We start from the raw sequence: 23,692 nt of genomic DNA, 5'->3' as shown, positions 1-23,692 counted from the left end.
TCATCTGGGAGCCACCTTCATGATTTTTGCTGACTCCGAGCATTACATACTGTTACTTAAAACTTTGTCAACTTAATTTTCTCACTTAAATGACTTCCGCATCATCTTAAATCACACATGGCCATAAAATCACAAATTCAGCGTGTAACCATTCAAGTGTTAAATGTTCATATGCCTGTTCCCTAACACCTCGTTCTTGGAACTACTGACCCAGATCATACCTCCCTCCTTGCCTCAGTTTCCACACCTAAAAGAGAAGGCGGTGGGACTAAATGACTCCCTCGTAGGTCTTCTCAGGCCCAAGATTCTCCCCTGTGGAGCCGGAGCCAGGTGGTCAGGATCCTGGGACAGGAGACAAGGCAGGAGAGCCTGGCGCCTGCCAGACAGGAAGCCAGAGCCCTGCTGCCAAGGAAGGTGCTCGCTGGATGCAGAGCCAACAGGAGCACCGTGCCCTCCGCTCAGGAGCTCCCAAGGACCCCAAGCCAGTTCCCATCCCCAGCTCCACAGGCAGCTCCCAATTACAGAACTTTACAGTGAGAAAAACCTCATTTATCACCTCGTTTTATAGCTGGAGAAACTGAGGCACAGGAAGGAACTTAGCTAGGGCAGAACTGAGCTGCAAAACCCAAGTCCCCTGACTACCAAGTCACCCCCATCACCCCACAATGGCCAGGCACCCCACAAGTCTGACCTCCCCTTGTTACCAACTCCTGGAGGCCTGGGCTCGGGTCTGCACGCCCGAGAGTGCAATGCAGCCCCTTCCCGGAAGGCAAATACAGGAATTCTGATTTTGATTGGAGTTTAAATGTCCTATTAAAGGGGCTTTTATGCAGTTAGGTTGGAATGAATGTGCAGCGACGCCCATGGCAGGGAGCTTCAAAAGCCTGTGTAGTCGGGGTGTGGTGGCCCATCTGAATGTGCCCACAAGATGGAAACACAGTCCCCAGGGGAATAAAGGCATAGTAGTCTCTGTATGTAATAGATTTTATTGACCATATGGAACTGATATAAAAATCGTGTTGCATGGGGTAATCTGGACTGGAGATAGGAATGTGACAGGAAGAATATGTTCCATAACCAGCTGGGTGGCTTTCTGAGTTCCTGAGCCTGCCCCCCGGGACCCCCACCAACTCTCCCACCAGCCCCTGGGCATTTACCTGATGCTGTCACGGAGGAATCCCAGGGAAGCGAGAAGTCCGAGGCCTCCCCCTCTTCAACTAAAAGAGAGAACAGAGATGGGCCTGTGAGTTTTAAATCTGTGCAAACAGGTCACTGGGGTGGGGCACAGGGCAAGGAGGAAGGATCATTTGTGGCGGTCCCTATAATACCCATGATCAGGGGGCAAAGGGGTCAAGCCTACAAAAGAGGCCTTTGTTAGTTTCACAGAGATGTAAAATAATCAGAACAAAACATAAACAGCAAATAAGTGCTGTATCTGTATGGTTCCCCCATCCTTGTGCCCCTGGCAGACATCACAGATCGATCACAGCACTGCCTCAAACAAGACACAGCATAAGAATCTTTCTCTACACAGTGCGACAGGCCATTACTATCTATAATCAGAGTATCCACTTGAGATAAAGCCATTTGACACTCACAGGAGTAGAGTGAAGACTCAGTCCTCCTCCTGGTCCTCCAGACACTGACCTCCTACCAAGAGCCCTTAGACCACCACTGAGATGTGAAGGCTTTCTTGATTATTCCAAGAAACAAACAAGTGACTCTCAGAGGTTGGCAAAGCATGGTGTGCTATCCTCTACACTGAGAGCTGACCCACAGACAGACCTCAGGACATGCTGGGGTCGACTCTTCCGTGGTCAGCAGTCCTGGGCCAGTGACATCAGAAAGCAACTCACCGGACTCCCCTGGTGGTGCAGTGGTTAAGAATCCGCCTGCCAGTGCAGGAGACAAGGTCCGGGAAGATCCCCCATGCCGCGGAACAACTAATCCCGTGTGCCACAACTACTGAGCCTGTGCTCTAGAGCCCGCGTGCCACAACTACTGAAGCCCGTGCGCCTAGAGCCCGTGCTACACAACAAGAAAAGCCACCACAATGAGAAGCCGGTGCACCGCAATGAAGAGTAGCCCCCGCTCACCGCAACTAGAGAAAGCCCGCGCACAGCAACGAAGACATAATGCAGCCAAATAAGTAAATAAATTTATTTAAAAAAAAAAAAAGAAAAGAAAGAAAGAAAGCAACTCACTTCTCCACTCCACCCCAGAGGCCACAGAATGAAGCTGGGGAGGGGTGAGGTGTCCCCACTACCTTGCGGCCCGGTGTGTGAGACCAGGCTGGTGGCCGTGGAGGCCATGCACTAGGAGAACACGGGAGAAATTCTACACAGCATACTAAAGCTCTTGTCCTGGAATTAATCCCAGTCTAGGGCATGTAATAATATTAAAGCTGGGTTATGGACTTTGTAAAATGGAACTCTGTTTAAGCCAAAAATGTGCACACACAGTATTTTTCAGATTTAATGGCTCTGAAGTTCTACACATGTGCAGGCTGAAGCCACCACGTACCACCCTGTTCTCTTTGCGATGTCGCTGTCTCTACGTGGGCACACACTGTGAGCCAGGCACTGCTCTCCGTGTGTTTAATCCCCATCAACACACTTGGAGAGGTGACGTGACGTGCCGAAGGTCCTACAGCTAGAAAGAGTCCACACAACGTTGGGGCTGGAACCCAGGACTGTCCATCTCGAAGGCTGCTCCTGTGTCCACCTGAGATACAGAGGATGCTGTCCAGAATCCTAGCAACTCAAGACTGGAACGCAGCAACCCCCACCTGCCCCTCAGAAGGCAGGTACACAGCATGCCGGGCAGCCGAGCTGGGAGAGGAACAAGCAGGTTGGCTTGTGGTCAGACACCGGCTTCAAACCCCGATTCTGCCTCTAATTATATGACCTCGAGCAAATTGTTTAACCTCTAGGCTTCAGTTCTCCCATCTCAAACACGGAGGTAAAAATGGTACCTAAGCCACAGCGTTATTGGGAAGATTCAATGGGATGACGGCTGTCATCCACTGGAACAGTGGCTCAAGCACTCAGGTGGGTTTGGTGCCAGGGCTGGAACAGCTCTCGGAATTAACAAGTCCTGCTCTGCGTGACTCTGACCCTCTTTATTGTCCACCCGTGATCTTACACCAGCCCCCCCATAGAGCCTCAGAGAACATGTTTTCTTTCAACCCTCAGAAACAGCTCGCCCAAGAGGGCACATCCACGTCACTGAGCAGAGGCCAAGGAATGCTAACCAAGGGCCCTCTCTTTCCCAAGTTTGCGTTCTGAGAGTAGAAACTCGGCATTAAGACAATGAAATGCAGAGACGATCTGGGTTGGGACCAAAGCTATTGTTTGACTCAGCTCGTTACAGCTGGGGTGGGGCTTTCAAATATGCAGCTTCGTAACTACGAATGGAGACCTCGAGGCAGGCAAAACTGATTTATTCCCCAAGCTGATTCCAGCCAGACAGCCTCCGAAACACAGGCGGGTAACGCCTAAAGCGATCGGAAGCAGGCCGTGCATGAAAGGAGTAGTCGTGAGCAGCTTTCAGGGCCACACCTGAAATCAGTTTCCTTCCCATTTCATCGCTTACTTACTTTAAAATGTAATATATATATTGCTTCTGTTGAGAGGTTGCGGCCAATCTGTACGGTCATCATGCTACCATTTCATAGGACACTGTCAACAAGATCTGTGTGGGTACCTAGGACCAAGACATGATGCACAACCCTAGTTCTCCCTTTGCCCTCGACGTACTCCAGGTATCAGGGCAAAAGTCCCCACACTTGGGTCCACTCAGTTCTTTGGTTGGGAAGTGTGACCTTCCAAGTCGTTGAACCGGAGGATGTCCCTAAGATGCCAAATCCTTCCCTCCCTAAGATTTGGCTTCAGCCATTATGGGAAGGAGAATGAGAAAACATCTGCTATTCCGGAGCTCTTGGGAGCATTCAAGGCTCTGTTTCCTGGGATGATAAGACTGCAGAGGTGGGAAGAGGAAGAGGGCGACCCGACGCCGCCGGCTGGGGAATTCCAAAGTGACAGACATGATTACAGGCAAACGGCCGCATCACACACCAGCATCCCCAGAACCACGTCCCTCACAGCGAGGGCCAACTCGTCTAGTGACATGGGCACGAATGCACTTTCTTACAACTGCTGGCATTCACCCCACTGACATCCCAGCCCCTGGCCCACATTATGTTTTTTGAAGGTATAAACACTCCTGATGAGAAAAAGTGACGCCCAACCGCCCACCATAACCATCACGAGGCCCTGTGCTACCCGACCCTGAACGTGAGAAGGCTCTCCTCCCCTCCAGGCGGCCTCTTCTGTCCAGGCTGGCCTCTTCAACAATAAGATAACTGGCAAGGGCAGCAGGCAGAGAGCAAGGAAGGCCTCCCCTACAGCTGGAGCCAGGCACTTGCTGGGGGCCCGGAGCCGTCCCCAAAGCGGAATTCTGCTGCAGAGGCACGATGAACACCGAGGAGTGAGCATCTCAGAGAAAACTTGATCAGCACAATGGCCAATACGGACAACACCCTAAGGGGCTGCCCAGGCAGCCAGGGAGCTAGGGGCTTTCTGGGGACTCCCCCAGACTCCACCTCTAACTTTTTAATTTATAAGATACTTGGCACCACTGAGGCCAAAGTACACACCCCCGCCGTGCCCAGCCTCAAGGGGAGCACAGGGAGATCCACTCCTGTGAATGATGGGCGTTGTAAGCACAGGGTGGGTGCACAAGGCCAGTATGTACACAAAGGGAGGGCGCATGGGGACAAGTGTATACGCTTGGGGAAGGGGCACAGAGTGAGTGTGAACACACAGGGTAGGGGTGCAGCAGCAAATGAGGGGATACGTGACAAAGTGTGTATGAAAGGAATGGAGGTGCAGGGCCTATGTTCACATGGAAGAGTGCACAAAGTGTATTCACCATGGTTCCTGGGGTGTGTTAAGAAAGATTCTGAGGCTCTCTCAGGGCATCAGACAGATCAGAACTCTGTGTTCTCTCTCTACTCTGGGATCACATGTTGTGATGGCTGACTGCCCCATGGGTGTATACACCTGTGAGCCCCACCAGATGCTGTCTGCCCAACTCAGCAGTGGGCTCATAAGCGACCACAACCCCCTTACTCTGGGAGTACCCATAGCTTGCCCGTCTATGCACCAGGATGACCTTGCCACCATCAATGAGATGCCAGTGAGATCCAAAGCCTGTGTGCTGGGCCTCTGGACTTACAGAACCCTCCAGCAGGGGCAGGTGGTGCCAGGTGAGCACCTGTATAAGCCACCTCCCCAGTGCCACTTGCTCCTGGCCTGGGGAGGAGTATCCTCTCCTCGGGGCTCCCCATCACCTTGAAAATGCAGAGGAGATGGAGCTGCGGAAGGGAAAAGAAAGGGGAGGCAAGGGGCTGAGGTGGGAGGCTGGAAACGGGGCCCTAGAACCAGGGCACTTGCTGGCCTGGGCAGGACTGGGGCCGCACATGGAGGTTGATCAAAGTCAGGCAGGATCTGGGTTGACAGACAAGGTGTAGGTTCGAGGCAGGAAAGCTCAAGCACAAGTGCTAAGGCAGACGGTGTCAGGAGGTGAACGAGAGAGACAAACAGAGGCAGGCATCGGTCCGAGGATCAGAGGAGGCCTCCAGCAGGGCAGCAGGGCTCCAGAAGCCCCCTTCCCTACCGCAAAATCCACAACAGGCCAGCTGCTCAGCCTGTCTTCAAGGATCTGAGAAGGCCCTGCTCCTGGATGTAAGCCTCTGGACATGTGTGCAGCGAGGCGCTTCTCTGGGGAAAGGATCCATAGTTTTCATCAAAAAGATCTAGAATCTGCCCCTCCAAAAAAGGCTTTAGTTGAGGAGTCTTCTCAGCTGGCCCCACCTCTGGCTGGTGGTCCCAGGGTCTGAAGGGACCACTCCATGCTTTGCTGGTTTTTGTCCCAGGGATCATCTTACCCTTAGGGAAGGGTTGCACCTACCCTGGCCTGACAGAGGCTCCCTAGAGGCATCCCTGCCCCAGCAGAGGTGGTGAGCCTGGCAAGGGGCACATGGCTGCTCTCCCTGGCTCAGCCTTGGGGAAACGCTCTCACCTTCACCAGGCCAGGGCCCAGGAGAGTAAAGGACACATTGAGAGCCCAGACTCATTGTCAAGCGTGAAATGGAGCATCACTCCTGACTTAGTACTAAGCAAACTCAAGGAACGAAAAAGTGTAAAGCAGGAAAGACTATTGTGTACGTATGTTGTACGCAGGTTGTGCACTGCACAAGAGGCCCAGCAGAGGTGGTGAGAGAGGGTTGAAATTTAGCCCACAGTCTATCTGTTCTGGTGCAAGGCTATGAATGTCCAGAGGAAGGGGTATCCATTGTTTTTGCACAAAGGCACAGCTGGCCTTTTTTCTAATTCACACAGATGTGCTATAAAGCATAGCCCATGACCATCTCTGGCATCAGGCTTCAGGGCAAAATGACCAGGGTCGGGGGCAAACTCAACCAGTGGGCCCACACTTTCAAGGCTCCTCTCTGGTGGGGATGGGGGACAGGCAGTGGATGGGGTTGGGAGAGTCATGGCATGGAAGAGTACAGGCCCTCTGCAGCCAAAGCTAAAACTACCCAAGCCCCCCAACGCCAGCCCCCTCACACCAAGCTCAGACCCTCAGACAAACCAAGACCTCCCAACAGGGTCACATCACAAACCCATTAATTTAACTCCACGATTCCCCGGCCATTTGCTGAAAAGAGAGGAAACTAACACTTTAAATGATGCAGGTAAGACCACCTGCCATTCTCCTCCATGCACACCTGCCCAGAGCCAGGGTGCGAGAAGGGCTGAGACTCTCTGTACCCTCCCATCAATCTGTCCACACCCCTGTCACCTGAGCACCTCGCCACCAGGAAGATGGGTCTAGGATTTAAAGCAATCTATTTTTGGACAACATCACTCCTAACCAGAAGCCTTCTGCCATCAGATCTAGTGCTTTTAAACACACACACACACACACACACACACACACACACACACACACACACACACACAAAATGGCGGTATGTCCCAAAGTTGGAGGAAAAACTGTTACCTAGACTTACTAAGAGATAGTGGGTGGGTCCACAAGTCGGCTGCTTTGTAATATATTTTTACAGCAATTTTGGTAATATTTAACTTTCCCCTTACATGCGTACTTTAGAACCAGCACCTATGAAAACATGAAAGGTTACTGAAATTTTTTCATAAATTGTTCCCCTGGCCTATCTTGGGCAGAGGGGTAGGAAGCCTAGATCTCACTCGGCCACTGTCTTCCCTTTCTCTCCTTGCCTTGCTTATCTACAACACAGGGAGCACACAGGGCTCTAGGAGTAGTCCAAGAACTCCAGAATAGAAGTTGTTCCATCCTCACCAGGAAAGTGACATTTCCAGAAGTCATCCACGGAGCTCATCCAGCAGGACAGATGAATGGGATGAGGGTATCTGGAGAGAAGCTATAGAATGAAGGGATTCGGGGAGTGGGCCCTGAAATAGGGCTTCCCAGGACCATCCCTAGCTCTGCCACTTACAGGCCGTCAGATCTGGGGCAGGATGCTTGACCCGCTCTGACCTTTGGTTGCCTCCTGTGTAAAATGGGGGTAACACTAGTACCCACATCACAGGAATGTCGAGAAGACTAAATGCAGCGGTATTCCTGAAGCACATGGCTCAAGGCGAACACGCGGTCAATATTAGCATTACTGTGATAACTCAAGCTGCCCCTTCACCCCCTGCGGTGGCTGGCCAGGTTTCACTCTGCAGGTAAAGAGGGAGGGCTCGAACAGTGAGATCAAGTTTCCCACCGAGATCCACCCCTACACCGCCCTCCCCCCCCCCCCCCCCCCCGCAGGAAGGGCTCAGTGAGGGCCATGGATCTTTCGGCATCACCGCCTTCTCGTCCCCGCCACGGTGCAGGGAAGGTGTCCCTAAGTGTGGGACCATCTGGAGATCACAGCCAAGGGCTCAGCTTCTGTGCCAGCTCATCTCCCTCTCCCTCCCGGGTCCCCCCGTCTGCACCCCACACACCCCAAAGGAGAACTGGGAGATATCTGCAGAAGGAACAGAAGCTACAAGGTCAGCAGAATCTATATTTTGGGGAACCCTGCAGAAATTTGATTCCTTTCCCCCACCCTTCCCTAATAAAACGAAAATGAGGGTGATGATAATGATGGTGATGATGGAAAACACAGGGTAATAAATGTGAAACATTTCAAGTTTTCTTTAAGTCCTCGTAAAATGGGTTTTTCACTAGACCGGGGATAGAACACAAGCGGCACACCTGCCCCAGCTCCCCTGTCCTGCACCCGTGGCAGGCACTGCTGATGAGTCAAGGCACTCCTTCTCACGAGGCACAGATGCAGCTTCAAAAGGCTCAACGAACTGGGTTAAAAATCGATTGGCCTGGGCTCCCCTGGTGGCGCAGTGGTTGAGAGTCCGCCTGCCGATGCAGGGGACACGGGTTCGTGCCCCGGTTTGGGAAGATCCCACATGCCGCGGAGCGGCTGGGCCCGTGAGCCATGGCCGCTGAACCTGCGCGTCCGGAGCCTGTGCTCCGCAACGGGAGAGGCCACAACAGGGAGAGGCCCGCACACCGCAAAAAAAAAAAAAAAAAAAAATCTATTGGCCTTCTCTGTCCTGGTCCATAGCTTCCCTTCCGTTCAAACACCTCTTCACGGCACACACATACCACACACATTCACACACACACACCTTACATTACTCTTGGGGTGTGTCCAACTGGAGTAGATCTAGGCCAGAGCCAGGACTCTCCCCCAGAAGAGCAACCTTCCCTGAGCCCCAGTGGCCCCAGGGGTCACGCCGAGCATCCCACCTACAGGCTCCCATTGAATCCTCCCCGCCGCTGCCTAAGGGAGGCCTCAAATCCCCACATTTCTGATGAGGCAATAAAGCCCGGGGAGCCCAAACATTTGTCCAGAAGTCGGCCCATGGGCTCACAAGGCCAGAGCGATGTTTCCAAGTGTAGCTTTAGCTCAGAGCCACAAACACCCAGCACCAGAAGGCGCTTACAGGTATTTCCTCAGCTGCTACCTGAAAGTCAAGGCTTTACTCACCCATTTCACAGAAGGGGAAAGAAAAGTCCCAGAGAAGAGAAACAGCTCACCCAGGGGGGCAGACAAGGTAACAAAAGTCCTGAACTCGAATACTCTAGCTCCCAAGCCCTGGAGTCCTCATAGACAATGCTCCCTACCACATGGTTCTTCTATGAATAAGCAGCTACATGTTGCTGAGCTCTCAACAGGGCTGGGATGAGCACTTTGTACACTTTCAATTACCCAGAGCAGTGCTTCTCTGAATGTAGTCCCCAGACCTGCAACAGTAGCATCACCTGGAAGCTTGAGAGGGATGCAGACTCTCTGGGAGTGGGGCCTGGCGATCTGTATTTTTACAAGCATTCCAGGTGATTCTGATGCCTGCTAGAGTTTGAGAACCACTGGCCTACACAATCTTATGAGATAAGTACCTTTGTTAACCCCCTTTTACAGATGAGGAAACTAAGCAGTTTGCCAAAGGTCATGGAGAGGTGGAGCCAGGACTGGGATTATTTACTCCTTTGTTTTACTTCTGCAAGCAGCAGCTCCGGTTCACATTGACTGCGGTGAGCCAATGAAAGGCTTCTCTCTCTCTCTCTCTCTCTCTCTCTCTCTCTCTCTCTCTCTCTCTCTCTCTCTTTCCCCAGGGATTGAAATTTACAGAAGCTTCGGTAAGTCCCTCTCTGTGCCAACTCCAGGGGAACCCAAGAAGAGAATTCATCCTCTGGGGTCTCCTCCCAAGCACACAGGTCCTTGGGGAGAGAAGGAAAACCATGTGAGACAGTGGTGTGTGGTAAATCTTTAAGAAGACAGTGGTCCAGGGAGGAAAAGGGCTCTGGTTTGCAGTGTTTGCCACCTTCTATAGTGAAATACTCCCACCACAGCTACTGTCAAGCTACCGAAGAGGACGCTGCTGAACGTGGAGCTGGGAAAAGATGTGCACAGTCAGCACACCACCAGCTAAAGCAGCAGTGCCACGGAGGGGCGGGCACCAAGCTGGGGTGGGGCAGGGGCGCCTTCCTGGCTCTCCCCACCTACCCCATTTGTCTTGCTCAGGCTCAGGCCCCATGTCCCAGAATTCACTCACTGTTGCCCTTCTCTTACTGTGTCCTAGATCAAGCATCTTTTTTCTTGTTATAAAAGTTTCTGAAATAAACGCTCCATGTACAATGTAGAAAACTAGGAAATAGTGAGTGAGTTAAAATGGGGAAACTAAAAGCACAACTTTCCCTGTATAAATGCATTGTCACAACTTTATAGAAAGTTGAAACAATACATGCAATTGAACAACACAACCAGTTCTGGAACCTGCTTTCCTATCTCAGCAATATATAATGAACATCTTTTCACATCAAAAACATGGACCAACATGGATGTTATTAATGGTGGCCTGAGTCCCATCATAGGAGGCTCCAGGACTAATTTAACCAATGTCCTGTTGCTGGACACCTAGGCCACTGCTAGTTGTTTTCGGCTGTAAGAGAAGCCACGTTGCAAAGCCATCCACACACATAAAACACGGCCGCAAGCCTGCTCAATGATTTTTCTTAGAATTAGTTCCCCAAAACAGGATTACTAGGACAAAGAGTTTGCCGATTTTCAGGCTTTTGAGACATACTGCCAACGTGTATTTGGCCTTTTCCTCCTTAAATAAGCACGGAGTGCCTCAGGTGACCTAGCTCTGAGCTAGGTATTATGAGAAAGATGAGAAAACGGACTTGGACTTTGACTTTCAACCTTCACGCCGTGAACTCCATGGTGACAAATGTTACCACCGTTGTGCCCCCTGGGGGCTGGTACATAATGACAGCTGAGTGAATGAATGAATGGATGGATGGACAAACTACGGTATGATGGAAGATGCTAAATGAATCCCAATCTCAGAGACAAAAACAAGTGGACACAATAAGGACCCAGAGTGTAGCATGAAGGAGTGGGTCGGAGCTAGGAAAGGTGAAAGGACAGCAGGGACCAACTCCCACCCACAGCCCACAGCTCAGCGCTCTGACATGGGTTCTTCCTGTCCACAGTCATAGCTCCACAGAAGCCTAGAGCTAGGATGAGTTTCTACTCCAACTGCAGATAAAATTCTGATTTCCTTTTACACTGACATGTAAATCTTATTTTAGGAAGACTGATATTCATGGATAAAAATTTCTAAAGTCTGTGGGTCTCTTTTTTAATGTAAATAAAACATTTCCTGCTCAAAGATGAAGTTCAGGAAAATCAAATCAAACTGCATTTGCCTAAACAAGGAAATATACTGATATAAACTCGGGGGAATCTGAGGCAACCCCACCAGGCCCCACCCAGCCCTACTTTGGATTCTGCCTGTGGGTACAGGGCTTCAAGCTTCTTGCCCAAATTTCCAGGGTCAGCCTGACCACCAGCTACATAACCACCCTTCTTCCCTGGTCAGAAACACTGCCCAGAGCTCAGGCTCACCTCCTCCAAGAATCTCTCCCTGACCACCCTGGCCCTGGACTTACGTTAGCCTCCTTTACAGCAGCGTTAATGCCAAAGAAAGACGCCTTAGGATCAAATCCCCATGTGCCATGGTTTGCTGTGTGACCCTGACCAATGAAGTAACCTGTCTGTGCATAACAATCCTGAAAGGTAGCTCTGAGGATAAAATAAGAAGGTGTTTGTAAGGCACATGGTCCTGAGCCCAATACTCAGGTGCCTGGCAAAGAAAAATGATCCTACAGCATGTGTTGCCCCCAACTGTACTCTCCGCCCCTTTAGGGAGACCCCCTGTGTCTCCTCTTTCTCCAGGGTCAGCCTGACCACCAGCTCACTTGGCACAAGACTACACATATCAGTGACACTAGAAACGACAATCACTTAACGCTCTTCACACACATCATCACATTTATGTTTAATCCTCCCAGTGACCTGACAAAGGGTGATGGTGCCCATTTCACAGATGGTGAAACCAGGACCTAAATGATTTTTTTTAACTGGGCTAAATTATACAAGCAATGGGAAGTAGAGGTCAAATTCGCAGCCAAAGCTCACACGCTACCACCAACCCAACACGCCTCCCAGCCTGTGCTGAACAAATGGTAACTGACGGCCTGAGGTTCCCAGGCCTCCTGTACTGCCTCAGAAAAGCCACAGCTGACGGGGAAGGTGGGGTTGAAATGACTCCTCTTTTTGCAACCCTCCAGAGCCCAGTCTGCGAGGTCAGTGTTGGGGGTGTCAGCCTAGGTCAGTCACCCACACTCCCCAGGGCCTGGATTCGGCCTCTCAGTCCTGGTTCCACATCCATAAAGTGGGGGTAATAAAATTCCCGTTTGTTTTGAAGACAAAGTGAAATAACACATGTAAAGGGCTTAGCCCAGTGCCCGGAACCTAGTGAGAACGCTAAAAAAGACTCTTGCGTCTGTGCTCCCAGCAAAACCATTCAGGGTTGGGATGTTTCCTGAAAATTCCCTTTCTGGGGACCCACCTGCCTGGGCCTTAGCACTTGGAGGGCTCCAGGCCCCCCAGGCTGCCCTCATGCTTAATCCCATCTCTCCTGAGGTTAATATCCCTGTTCATATATATATTTCATTTCATACAGTCGCCCCTGCACGGTCTCATTAACCAGAAACATGCAGCATATAAATGTGAATTTACGACGGGGTCTGGCTCCACATCCTGTTTCGATGGCAACACTGGGTTCTCACCCACCAGCTGTCCAACTCTGACGGAAGGTGACAAAGCCGAGGGCACACTCTGCCGTGCACGGAGGGGCCGAGATAACACCCCACACAAAGGGGTGCGTGGAAGCGGCCCACTGAGCGCTGGGGACGTGAAGGTGGGCACCAGGGCCACGGGGTCAGGGAACATCGGCCTGGGGCCCCCGCCCCTCACTCGGGGGAGAAGGGAACGGCATCTGCCCAGTTCTGTTTGCTGTTTAGGGCGGGAAGAAAGGAGGGGGTGAGACCAGAATCCCACTCTCTTGCCTTTTTTCCACTTTCACTTAAAGAATAGCACCATAAAGTAGAGACTAATATTTTTTTACGACCCCTTAACAACTTATCCTCTGTGCTAACATACTATAAATAAACGTCAGTACCTTGTTATACATGTGGTTTATCTTAGACACAAGCAAAGAGGAAACCGAGTCTGTTACTGAAAACTGGCGTGTGTGTACACGTGCATGTGTGCATGCGCGCGGGTGTGTGCTAGTGTTTTCATTACATTTTGGAAACACAGACCAGCCTCCATCTCTTTCTTCATATCAAAAGCCCCAAGCCTTCCACAGGAATGAACTGTAATGACCGTTTCCTAACATGTTGTAATTCCACAGGGATGTCCCTGGGGTAGGGGCAATCATAACGCTTTGCAGTTTAAAGAGTCAATACTTTAAATAAGTCTGATTTGGGAGGGGGACATTTCATTGGCACAGATGTGCCCCTCAGCTCAGCGCCGCTGCCCCCCCACCGTGGTTAGAATGCACATGGAGGCCTTCAGGGGGCCCTGAGCACCTCCATCTGGCAGCTGATCTCGCCAAGGCGGGCCTTACATCATCCAAACTTGCCCAAAGTTCCTGAGAGGATGACCATCTCGGGGTAGGGCAGGAGTCCCCCTGGGCTCGCCCTCCTGAGCCGTCTGCTCCCCAGAGCCGGCAGGGCCTCCCCAGACCTCCCCTGGGAGCTTGGCCAAGTCACACCACCTGTCACACCGAGTGTGACCGATGCTTTTCTTCATATCAACCCCCTTCTTTTACTTAAATACCTTATCTTCCAGCCTCCTTCTAGGCAGCGCTGCTCACGAAATCACACATTTGGTGTGCTAGGAACAAATTTCTAATAGCTATTAGAATAAATATATAAAGTAACATTTTCCTAATCGTGGAATAAATATGTAAGTATGGACGAAAAAAACTCATTCACCTATCAACCACCTGTATCACCATAGACTCAGGAATGCAGAATGTCACATTCTGAGGACCACAGGCATGCGCAGTGCTGGGCGACTTTGATAAATAAATGAAGGGGGGGCACACCTGTTCATTTCCTCCCACCCCAAAAGTGCATTGCAGTTGTCCTACGTGGAACCCCATAAATCCACCCAGCCCATTTAAGCTCATTTAAGGGTCATGCTGAGCAGACGGTGGCAGGGGATACACCAACTACAAACTCTCCCCCAGCTTTTAGCTCATGGGCCCACCACGGCCTGGAGTGGGGGACGGAAAATCTGGACAAGTAAGCTGCTTCCCAAGTGTGCCCGGTCACTCCCTGCACCAGGCAGAGTCCGAGCACGTGGGCCACACCAGCCTGAGGCCACTTCCCAGTGCAAGCACCCAGCTGGGCCAGGGAACACCAGCCTCAGGAAGACGCAGGGGGAGCCCCACCAAAGTCAAGGCCCCAGAAGGGGCCAGGTGGACAGCAAAGGATGCAGCAAAGCATGAAGGCAAGCGGCCTGCAGCCCCCAGGCCCCGAGGCTGGCACAGAGCCCTGGAAAAAGGCTCATGGCTGGGTAGAGGGTATACTGAGCCCTTCCTACCCGCAACCACATCTGTCTCATCCCACAGTCCTGAGAGGCCCAACACTTGCCAGATGTGGCCGCCCATGGGGACCGAGTTCATTTTCCTCCCGTCCTGCGATAATACTTGGCTGTGTTTATTTAACTTTCTGCTTTGGATGGAGGAGAGATGGGCCAGGAAAATCAGTTTGGCTCCCTTGGATCAAAACATAGCAGCCCACACATCATGCGAGGACACCCACGCAGAGAAGCTCCCCCGCCCCACCCAAAAAAGCACATCTGGCTCACTGCTGGCAGGGGCCGGCCCGGACCCTCGGGCGGCTGCTCCGTGCAACTCAGGGTAGGCTGAGCTGTTGCACACGCCCCACGTGCCCTGCCAGGGCCAGGCTCCTCGCAGTATCCCAAGCAGCTCTCTCAACCAGGCCAAGAAGCTCAGAGAGCTTTCAGGTGACACATGGTGCAGCTCGTGGGTAGTGGAACCAAAATTCACAGCCAGGTCTCCCCGCCCCCAGATCCTGAGGAAGGTGAGAGAAGGATGGATGGCAGGAAGAAAGGAACGTCCGTGAGAAAGGCTCCCGAGGCCCCAGGTCTCCATCCTGCACCTGCGCGTACAGATGTGACGACTTCTCCTGCCTCCGCACGCGCCCTGGCTCCTGGGTGGGAAAGGGGCCCCTCTTGGTGGGTTCATACAGCCAGAGAAAACCATCCATGCTCCCTGTTCTTGTGGACTAATTTCAGTGCCTCTACCAAGGCCCATGGCCCCTGAAGCATGCTCCCAAGGCCGGCAGTAAGGTCCAGGAGTCTGGAGCAGGACTGGCCACCAGGGCCTCACAGCAGGGCAAACACGGGAGCTCCCCCACTGCCCATCAGGCAGGCTCAGCCGTCCCGCTGGCAGCACCCGGCCGGCCCTTCACTCGGGCCCCCTCTCACATTCGCCCCACAGCCCACAGCCCACCCCCTTCTCTTCCACCCGCAGCTCCGTCCCTCGCTGAGAGAGGCACCCACAGGTCCAAACCCTGCCCGGGTGCCACCCCCTTCCTTACCCCCTCGTTGACCCTGGGGATGTGCACCCTGAAGGCCCCCGTCGACCCCAGGGGAAACAAACACGGGAAGAGTCCCACGGATGCCCAGGGCAGCCTGGGGCCACTCGGGCAGGGGGAGTCCTGGGGACCTGCATAGTCTGGAAGCGGGGGCACGTCCGCTTGCTCGCAGGCTCCTCGCCCCACTGTGGACGGCCACTGAGGGGCCTCTACGGCACAGAGCTCAGCCCGAGGGCCCCCGGTCCTGCCCTGCCACACCCAGCTCTCTGGTCTAGGTGCCTCGGTTTCCATTCTTATTCATGCTTCTGCAAGGAAGCTCATCGCTGTATTTGGCCTGTGCGGTCTCCCCATCGGGAAACTCCAGTAGTTGAGAGCACAGGGCTGGTAATCGGGCGGACCCTGGCTCCGAGGCCTGGCTCTGCCACTAACGAGCTGGGGTAGAACCCAGCAGTGGTTTACGGCTCTTCTCGGTTTTCTCACAGGTCAAATGGGGTGGTGCGACTATCAAGCCCTCAGAGGTACTGCAAGGCGATGAGATGACACAAGACGACGCAGAGCATGGCATCAGATGTTCAGTAAAAGCCCAATAGATGGTGCCCACCAAGGGGCAGGGGTGGTGGTGGTCTTAGCTTAAGAGACCTCCCCACAGGGTCTCTCCACAAACAAAGCCGTGGCGTTCGCGTGGAGCTTTACTGCATTCGACACACCTTCACACCGTGAAGGAATCACATTTTCTTCTCGAGGGTGTTGGGCCAGGATGGGCAACCCCGTGTGTCACATGTCACAGAGGAGAAAGCTGAGGCCCAGGGAGTGGAGAGCCTGCGGGTCACACGCGGGTGTCCTGCCCAGCCCGGACTCCAAGGCTGGGCTCTTTCCAGGGACCTGCCAGAGCGCCCTTGCTGTTAGCATTGCCCACTGTGCTAGTCACGGCTGATCACTCGCTCCGGTTTGGGGGTTGTGGAGGAACAGGCAGCGCTCCGAGAAGCTAATGCAGCCGGCGCTTCCTTACTGGAATGGAGAATTGGGCAGTGGTCATTTCAACGGTCCCCCGGGCCCCTCTTCAGACCTGGAGGCCCCAGAGCACCCCCAGGACAGGGAAATCACCCTGAAGCCCAGCCCGGCCCTGCCAAAGAGATGAACGTACCCAGGCCAGATGGGCACCAAAAGACCTGAGGGCCAGGCAAAAACAGAAGCCTGCAGCCCCTCTTCCCAATATTCCAGCCCAGGGAGCCCCCCATGGGAGGCGAGGTCAAGACTCCAACTTACCTGCCCATGACGGATGCTTGAGCTGCTAACAGAAGATGGTGCCAGTTCTCCACATGGCCCGGTACCCACCAACAGACCCCCACACCCACCCTGCAGCCCCTCCTCATTAGGTTAAAAAGAGTTCTCTGGAAACCAGATGCTCTGGAAAGGCATCTGGGCCAGGCACAAACCCCAAGACAGGCAGCCCACCCCCTAACCTTCCGAGAGGGGGCAGTGTAGTGGAAAGAGCCCAGACGTGGAACCCAGCAGGCCTAGGTGTAGGTCCTGCACCTCTGACTCAGTGTACACATCTGTAAAATGGGAGAAATACCAGCCCCTACTCATCATCGACAGTTATAAGCATGATAAGCTCAGTATAAGGCTTAAAAGCACCCAGAAGCCCGCTGAAGACCCGTGATAGGTAGGGAGCAGAATATCATCAGGGCGCCCCAGGTGCCAGGCACAAGGCTAAGCACTTTGGGGGCAATCGTCTGTTTAACCCTCATAGCCCCCTTATCCTGTTTCCCATGAGAAAACCGAGGCTTAAGAATCGTAAATGACTTGTCCAAGGTCACACAGCTGCAGATGAGGAAAGCCAGCAGCCCAGCTCTGTCTCCAGAGACAGCACACCGCAGCTATTCCAATCATCACCACTCTTGCCGTCGTGCTGTCCCCTTCAGAACAACCTTCAGAGTCCTCTGTCTGCATCCAGGGCCTGCCACCAGCCGGCCCCAGTCCCTCTGCCCCTAAAGACCCTTCCCTAGCTTATGCATCCACGCTCCAGCCCATGCATCCACACGCCTTCCTGCTCCCATCACCTAAAACGCCCCCCTCCACGTTGGAGGCCCCACCTGACCTCTACTATCCAAGAGGCCTTTCCAGACCCCTGGGTGAATAGACCCCCGTCCTCCCTCCACCCCTCCTCCTCTGGTTCCCCCAGTCCTCTCTCGCCGCACTCAGCTGGGGTACTCGAGCACGCGAGGTTGCCCTAGGTTGTGAGCTCCTCCAAGCCAGGGCCCCATCCTGCCTCCTTCTCTGTCCTCACCCCCAGCCAGGGCCTTGCCTCGGAAGGCAATCACTACCAGCTGGTTAAAGTGAAGTCACCCCAAGCCCTTAGCTTTTTACCCTTTTAACTCCACAGATTGTAGGGGAAAAAAATTTAAAGACACGTGGGCGTACAAAGAAAAATAAAACTGTCCCAGGATGCCCCTCCTTGCAAACGTTGCAGGTATTCTGGGGCGGCTGGCCTTATGGAACACTTTCTATGCATTACATTCCCCTTTTTTTAAAAATAGAAGTGGAACCCCAGTTGTGTCCTCACAGCCCTCGGCTGTGCAGGGTGGCTCTGGAAAGCCAGCTGCAAGAAGTCCACGGGCCCACGGGGAGGTGGCCAAAGAGGGGCGCCAGGGTAATGGGGGGTCTTGAAACCACATTTTAGGAGACAAAGTGAAGGAACAGCCAGTGTTCAGCCCAGAGGGGCAGGCGCAGGGGGACCCCAGAGCTGTCTTCAGGCAACTGAAGCGCTGTCACAGGGAAGAGGGACAGAGCTTGCCGTGTGGCCTCGAGGGGTCAAACCGGCACCAACCAGCAGAAGTCACTACAGGGAGACTTCAAGAAGGAACAGATAGGATTCTTTCAGCAGAGGCTACGAGGGAAGGTCTGCTCAGGAGGTAATGAGGCCGCTGGCATGGGAGGGGGTCAAGCAGATAGAGAGACCCCCAGGGAATTTAAGGCTCAGATAGGAGAGGAGGTTAGAGATGACCTTGACCGGCTTTTCTAGACAAGGATCTCAAATGGCCACAGGGGGACCAGAGGTGACTATTGGGGGGCGGGGGGAGAGTCGGGTTGTGGATGACCCACCTCCCAGCCAATCAAAGCTGCCACCCAGAGTCTGCTCAGTGGGTCAGATCTTCTGGCCTTTCTGGGAAGGCCAGAGATCTGAATGTTTATATGAATCACTGCAAATTTTCAAACAGGCCCAATAAACTTCCCACAGGCCAGACAGCATCCTTGCACTGCATGCTGGAGACCTCTGGTCTAACAAGGAACTCACAGGGCACATGAGGCAGTTGAAAGGAAGGGGCCTGGAAGAGCAGCCGTCCCCAGAGGAACAGAACGGGTTAAGGCCTGGTTTGGCTCTCTGCTCCACTCCAGGGCTGCAGCTGGCCTCCTCGCTCTGTCAGCTGCCCAGCCCCCGCCCAACCTGCCTGCCTTAGCCACCCAGCCTGGAACCCCAGATCTGGGAACAGGACAGCTGCCCTGGGGCCGGCTGGCCACAGCCAGGGAGAGATTCCGTTCCCCAGGCCCCGCTGAGAACCATTTGTTCATTTGGGATGGATGCCACAGGGGCAGTGGACCTCTGTCCCCGCTCTCCTCTCCCTCTTCCCCTGCAGCTCCTAGCCTGAGAACAGGGAGAAGACCTCCCTGTGGCACAGTCACTGAAACTGTGACAAGCATGACTGTTCACTGAGCATGAACACCAAGGACTGGACTGGGTGTTTAACACACAGTGGGCTCGTATAATCCTCACAGTAACCCTTCGGGGAAGTTTTTAACCATCCTCACTTCACAAGTGAGGAAACCTACGCTCAGAGAGGTCAAAACACTTACCCACGGTCACACAGCCAACAAGTGGCAGAGCTAGGATTCAAACCAGGCTTACTGGACTCTCTACTCACCACACCACTGGGTCAGAGGGTCCTGGCTCCCAGGCATCCACGTACCCCCTCCACCTGGTTCTGTTCTACAGGGTCCAAGTACCCAGTGCCTGACTGGGAGAGGACAGAGCAAATGTACTGGTATAGACTGGGACGTACTAGGCTAAGATGTTAAGCTATTTCCCTCAGTTTCCCTGCCTGTCCTACGGGGGCTTCCAGACCAGATGACCAATGTCTCGTAGGAAATGGGGGGGGGGGGGCCCGCTGGGGTTAAGGGCAGCAGCTGGAGGAGACAAGGCCCCCATGGCCCCAGGGTAACCTCAGGCTTGTCCCATCATCGCTCCTGGAATTGAGCACCCCAGTGACTCTGATGTCTCCCCAAGTCAAGGGCCTTGGGTCCAGCACAAGACTCTTCATCCAAAGCAATAATACCTGGGAAATCTCAAGTTGGATGGGCTGGTTTAGTTTTTTCAAAAACACATTAAAATAAATACACAGGTATTCAAACCTAAAATGTCCGTGTGAGGATGCCCGTTACCCTAGGTGCCCAAGGGGGCACGGGGGCAGGGGACAGGCTCCAGGGAGCTGGCCAGGTTGCTTCCTGATCTGATGCTAGTTACACAGATATGCTCACATTATGAAACTTCACTGAGCTGAGCACTTATGACTGGTATGTGAAACTTTAACAATAAAAAGCTAACTTAAAAAGCACTGAGGAAGCACTAAATTAACTGATTTGGAATCACATCGAACAGATTGGTGAGAAAAGTTGAGGAGCTGTATAGTGTGCTTCTATTTGCATAGAGGAGGAGAGAGAAAATGCATACATTGCTCACACGTGTGCGCATACATGGACCTGCTCCTGAACTAGACACAAGAACCTAGTAACATGAGTGGCCTCCAAGGAGGGGAAGTGGGTGGCTTGGGGTGTATTTAACTTTGTGCCTTGTGCATTCATTAACAATTAGGTTTTTTTCATGTTTATATGTATTCTACTTAAAGTCCCTTGCCACACCACCGGGGGTACCCAGACGCACTTTGGGAAGCAATGCTGTGTCATCCCCTCTTGGTCGCCTCCCCAGGTCTGGCCTTGCTAGGCTGTGGGACTTTGGGGAAACTCCTGTCCTTCTTGGCTTCTCTGTCCCTTTGTGCACTGCTACACGGGGTTTCCCCCAGGGGCCCTCCCATCCTGATGCCCTGGACGTCATGACTGGGTGAATCCGACCCCATGACCCAAAGCCAGCCTAATGGGCAACCGCCCACTCCGCCCTCAGCCCACCCTGACCCTGACCCCGGACTGCTAGACCTTCCAAGACAGCAGGACAACCTACCAGGGCCACATGAAGTCAGGCAGGGTGCTGCCCACCAGGTACCTACTGCCCCAGTCTCTAATTCGGCATGCTTCTTATGCCCTGAGGAGCCATGTCTCACCCACTTGGACCTCGATGGACTGTCAGTCAAAATGCCCTGCCTTCCCCTGGGACACAGCCAGGCTAGATGCTCAGATCTTCTCAGAGACGGATCCTTGAGCAAAACAACACTGGAGATGGAGCCAGCGGAGGCTCTTTGACCACAGGGGCCGTTCCCTGAAGGGAACAGCCATCCCATCTTGCTCGGCTCATCTCCGAGGCTACCCTGCCTGGGTCCTGTTTCTCCTTCTGTTCATTCCCCTTATCCTCCCATTCAACTCCCTTCTGACCTGAGCTGTCCAGAGTTCATTTCTGTCCTGGCAGCCACTGAACCCTGATGGCCAGGAAAGCATCACAGTAGCTGAGGTCATCGGGATGGTCCCACCAACGTCCCCCACCCAGAAACCCAGCCCCAGAAAGACCAAGCGCTCTCTAGACAGGAACCAGGGCTCTGCACGCCTCCTACCCACCTAAACGACTTGGAAAGTCCAGAGGAGGCCTCACTTGGGCTTCCCCGGAGGAAGCTGAAGGAAGCAAGCAAACACCTCCTCGGACTCGAGGACATCAGCAGGGGTAGCTGAAGCCCCGCCACCTCCTCCCGGAAACCCCGGAGGACGCAGGACGCAACACTACCAGGAAAGGTGAGAGACTGTGCCCACGGTCTAGCTGAAGGCTGCCAGGGGCCGAGATCTGGGGCAGAGAGGCCCTGGCCCATGGTCACAGCCTGACCCTCAGCAGCTGTGGGGCCTCGGGCCAGCCTCGTAACCCAGCCCTTTGAAGCACCACCTGTAACCTGGACGTGACTAATCTGCCTCCCCATGGTGTAAATGAAGGGCCCAGCATGTCGTGAGCCCTGCTAAGTTATACTTAAATTCTGCCAACCGTGGTGCAGGGTCTGGAGGGCAAACAAGGACAGAGGCATGATTTTCCCTCTCTCGGGTGGGCAGCCTAAGGTTCAGGCAGGAAACGAGTGGTCCCGAGAACTACCAGAACCTCCCCCCAGACCTCCATTTTTCTCAACAACCGATTTAACTGGCTTGGCTATACAATTTGATCCAGACAGTTTTGTAAGCCAATATTTTAAAATAAACACACACACACACAAGAGCTCACAGACTGACAGGCTCAGTACCCCATTTCTCCACCCACTTTGAACCCAGGAGCACGGCCCAAGACGGGGCTCTGACGGAAGGAGGCATGGTGTGTGAGCAGGGAGCCAGGAGGAGGCCAGACTTCCCTGGGAGTGTGGATGGCCAGGGAGAGGGATGGGGCAGGAGGCGCCTGGGTCTCTCACGAAGCAGCCACAGAGCAGTGGTCTCCAATCTGCGGCTGGGCATCTCTCTTTCACGTGTACAGAACGCCCCCTCCCCAGCCAATGCAGGTAGAGCAGCACGCTGTCAGGGCCTCAGGGTCTGGAATGAAACAAACCCAGGCCCACAGCCGGGTGACCTTTGGCAAGTTATCCAACCTCTCTTAACCTCAGTTTCCTCATCTACAAGACTGGGGAAGAGAACCTACCTTGGTGGGAGAATAACGTTGCTTAGTAAAGGTAGCCATTATTATTTTTCTTAAATTAATTTTTATTGGAGTATAGTTGATTTACAATGTTGTGTTAGTTTCTGCTGTATGGCAAAGTGAATCAGCTACATCAATACATATACGTATATCCACTTTTTTCAGGTTCTTTTCCCATACAGGTGTTATTAAGTAAAACTATTATTATCCCTTCCCTGCCCTGACACCTCTGGCCACTCCTGGAAAAAAAAAAGAAGAAGCCCCTGGGCAACAACTGGACAAAGACAGACCCTGATACAGAGTCAGAGCAGGAAGTACTCTGGGGGCTTCCCAACCTTTGTTAAGCAATGGAGCTCCCTGACCCTTCCAGGAGGAGACTAACGCATAACCTTAATTCATAAAAGAGGAAAGCGAACTGGGGGCCCAGCACCCCACTTCTCAGCCTCTGTCTGGCTGGTTCATCCAGGAACAGCGGGAAACCACTGATCCAGTCTAATGTCCCACTGGACAGATGGGCAAGCTAAGGCACAGAGAGATGGTGTAACTGGGACAAAGTCACACAGCAAATAGGAAGCAAGGTGGGACCAGGAGCTGTCATTGCCACAGTTCATTTAACCCTTAGAGTGCTGGCACTGCCTGAGGCCTCCAGGGCCAAACAGGTAACAGAGAGGGATGAAGAGGGCTCACTGTGATACAACAGGGAGCAGTGGGAACTGTGGCCTTCTACAGCACACGTGACCTTGTGGAAACGCACAGAGCCAGCCAATCCCTGCTGCGCAGAAACCAGAGCCAGTGCTGCCAGATCTTTTGATTACTTTGAAGAAATACTCTAAATCTGGATTTTTGTACAAACTTTCCTGAATTTTAAGTGTTACGTTCTAATTCCAAACAAATATTAAACCTGAGCAGCCAATAAAACAAAATATTCTGGCCCTGGATGTGGTCCTTGGATAACCAGTTTGCAACCTCCATTCCAGCATTTCAGCGTTGGTCCTGAGTATGTTTTTTGGCATTGAGTCAAATGACATGAGAGGACTTCCCTGGCGGCGCATTGGTTAAGAATCCGCCTGCCAATGCAGGGGACACGGGTTCGAGCCCTGGTCCAGGAAGATCCCACATGGCCGCGGAGCACCTAAGCCTGTGCGCCACAACTACTAAGCCTGCGCTCTAGAGCCCGCGAGCCACAACTACTGAAGCCCGCGTGCCGAGAGCCCGTGCTCCAGAACAAGAGAAGCCACCGCAATAAGTCCGTGCACTGCAACGAAGAGTAGGCCCTGCTCACCACAA

The 23,692-nt window shown here is 53.1% G+C and overlaps 1 protein-coding gene across 1 annotated transcript in view; it reads right to left on the bottom strand.

Moving 5' to 3' along the window:
- Positions 1 to 23,692, bottom strand: part of ZNF423 (zinc finger protein 423) — a gene marked incomplete at its 3' end in the record, with an annotated part of 299,958 nt that overhangs the window by 240,774 nt on the left and 35,492 nt on the right. Inside the window, exon 2 of the mRNA XM_082861880.1 lies at positions 1,158 to 1,217. Within this exon, the coding sequence (XP_082718006.1) occupies positions 1,158 to 1,217 (60 nt within the window). The remainder of the gene's footprint in view (positions 1 to 1,157; positions 1,218 to 23,692) is intronic.

This window comes from Leucopleurus acutus (genome assembly GCF_964270905.1).
Source record: "Leucopleurus acutus genome assembly, chromosome: 20".
Lineage (NCBI taxonomy): Eukaryota > Metazoa > Chordata > Mammalia > Artiodactyla > Delphinidae > Leucopleurus > Leucopleurus acutus.
This window is presented reverse-complemented; position numbering and strand designations above follow the sequence as displayed.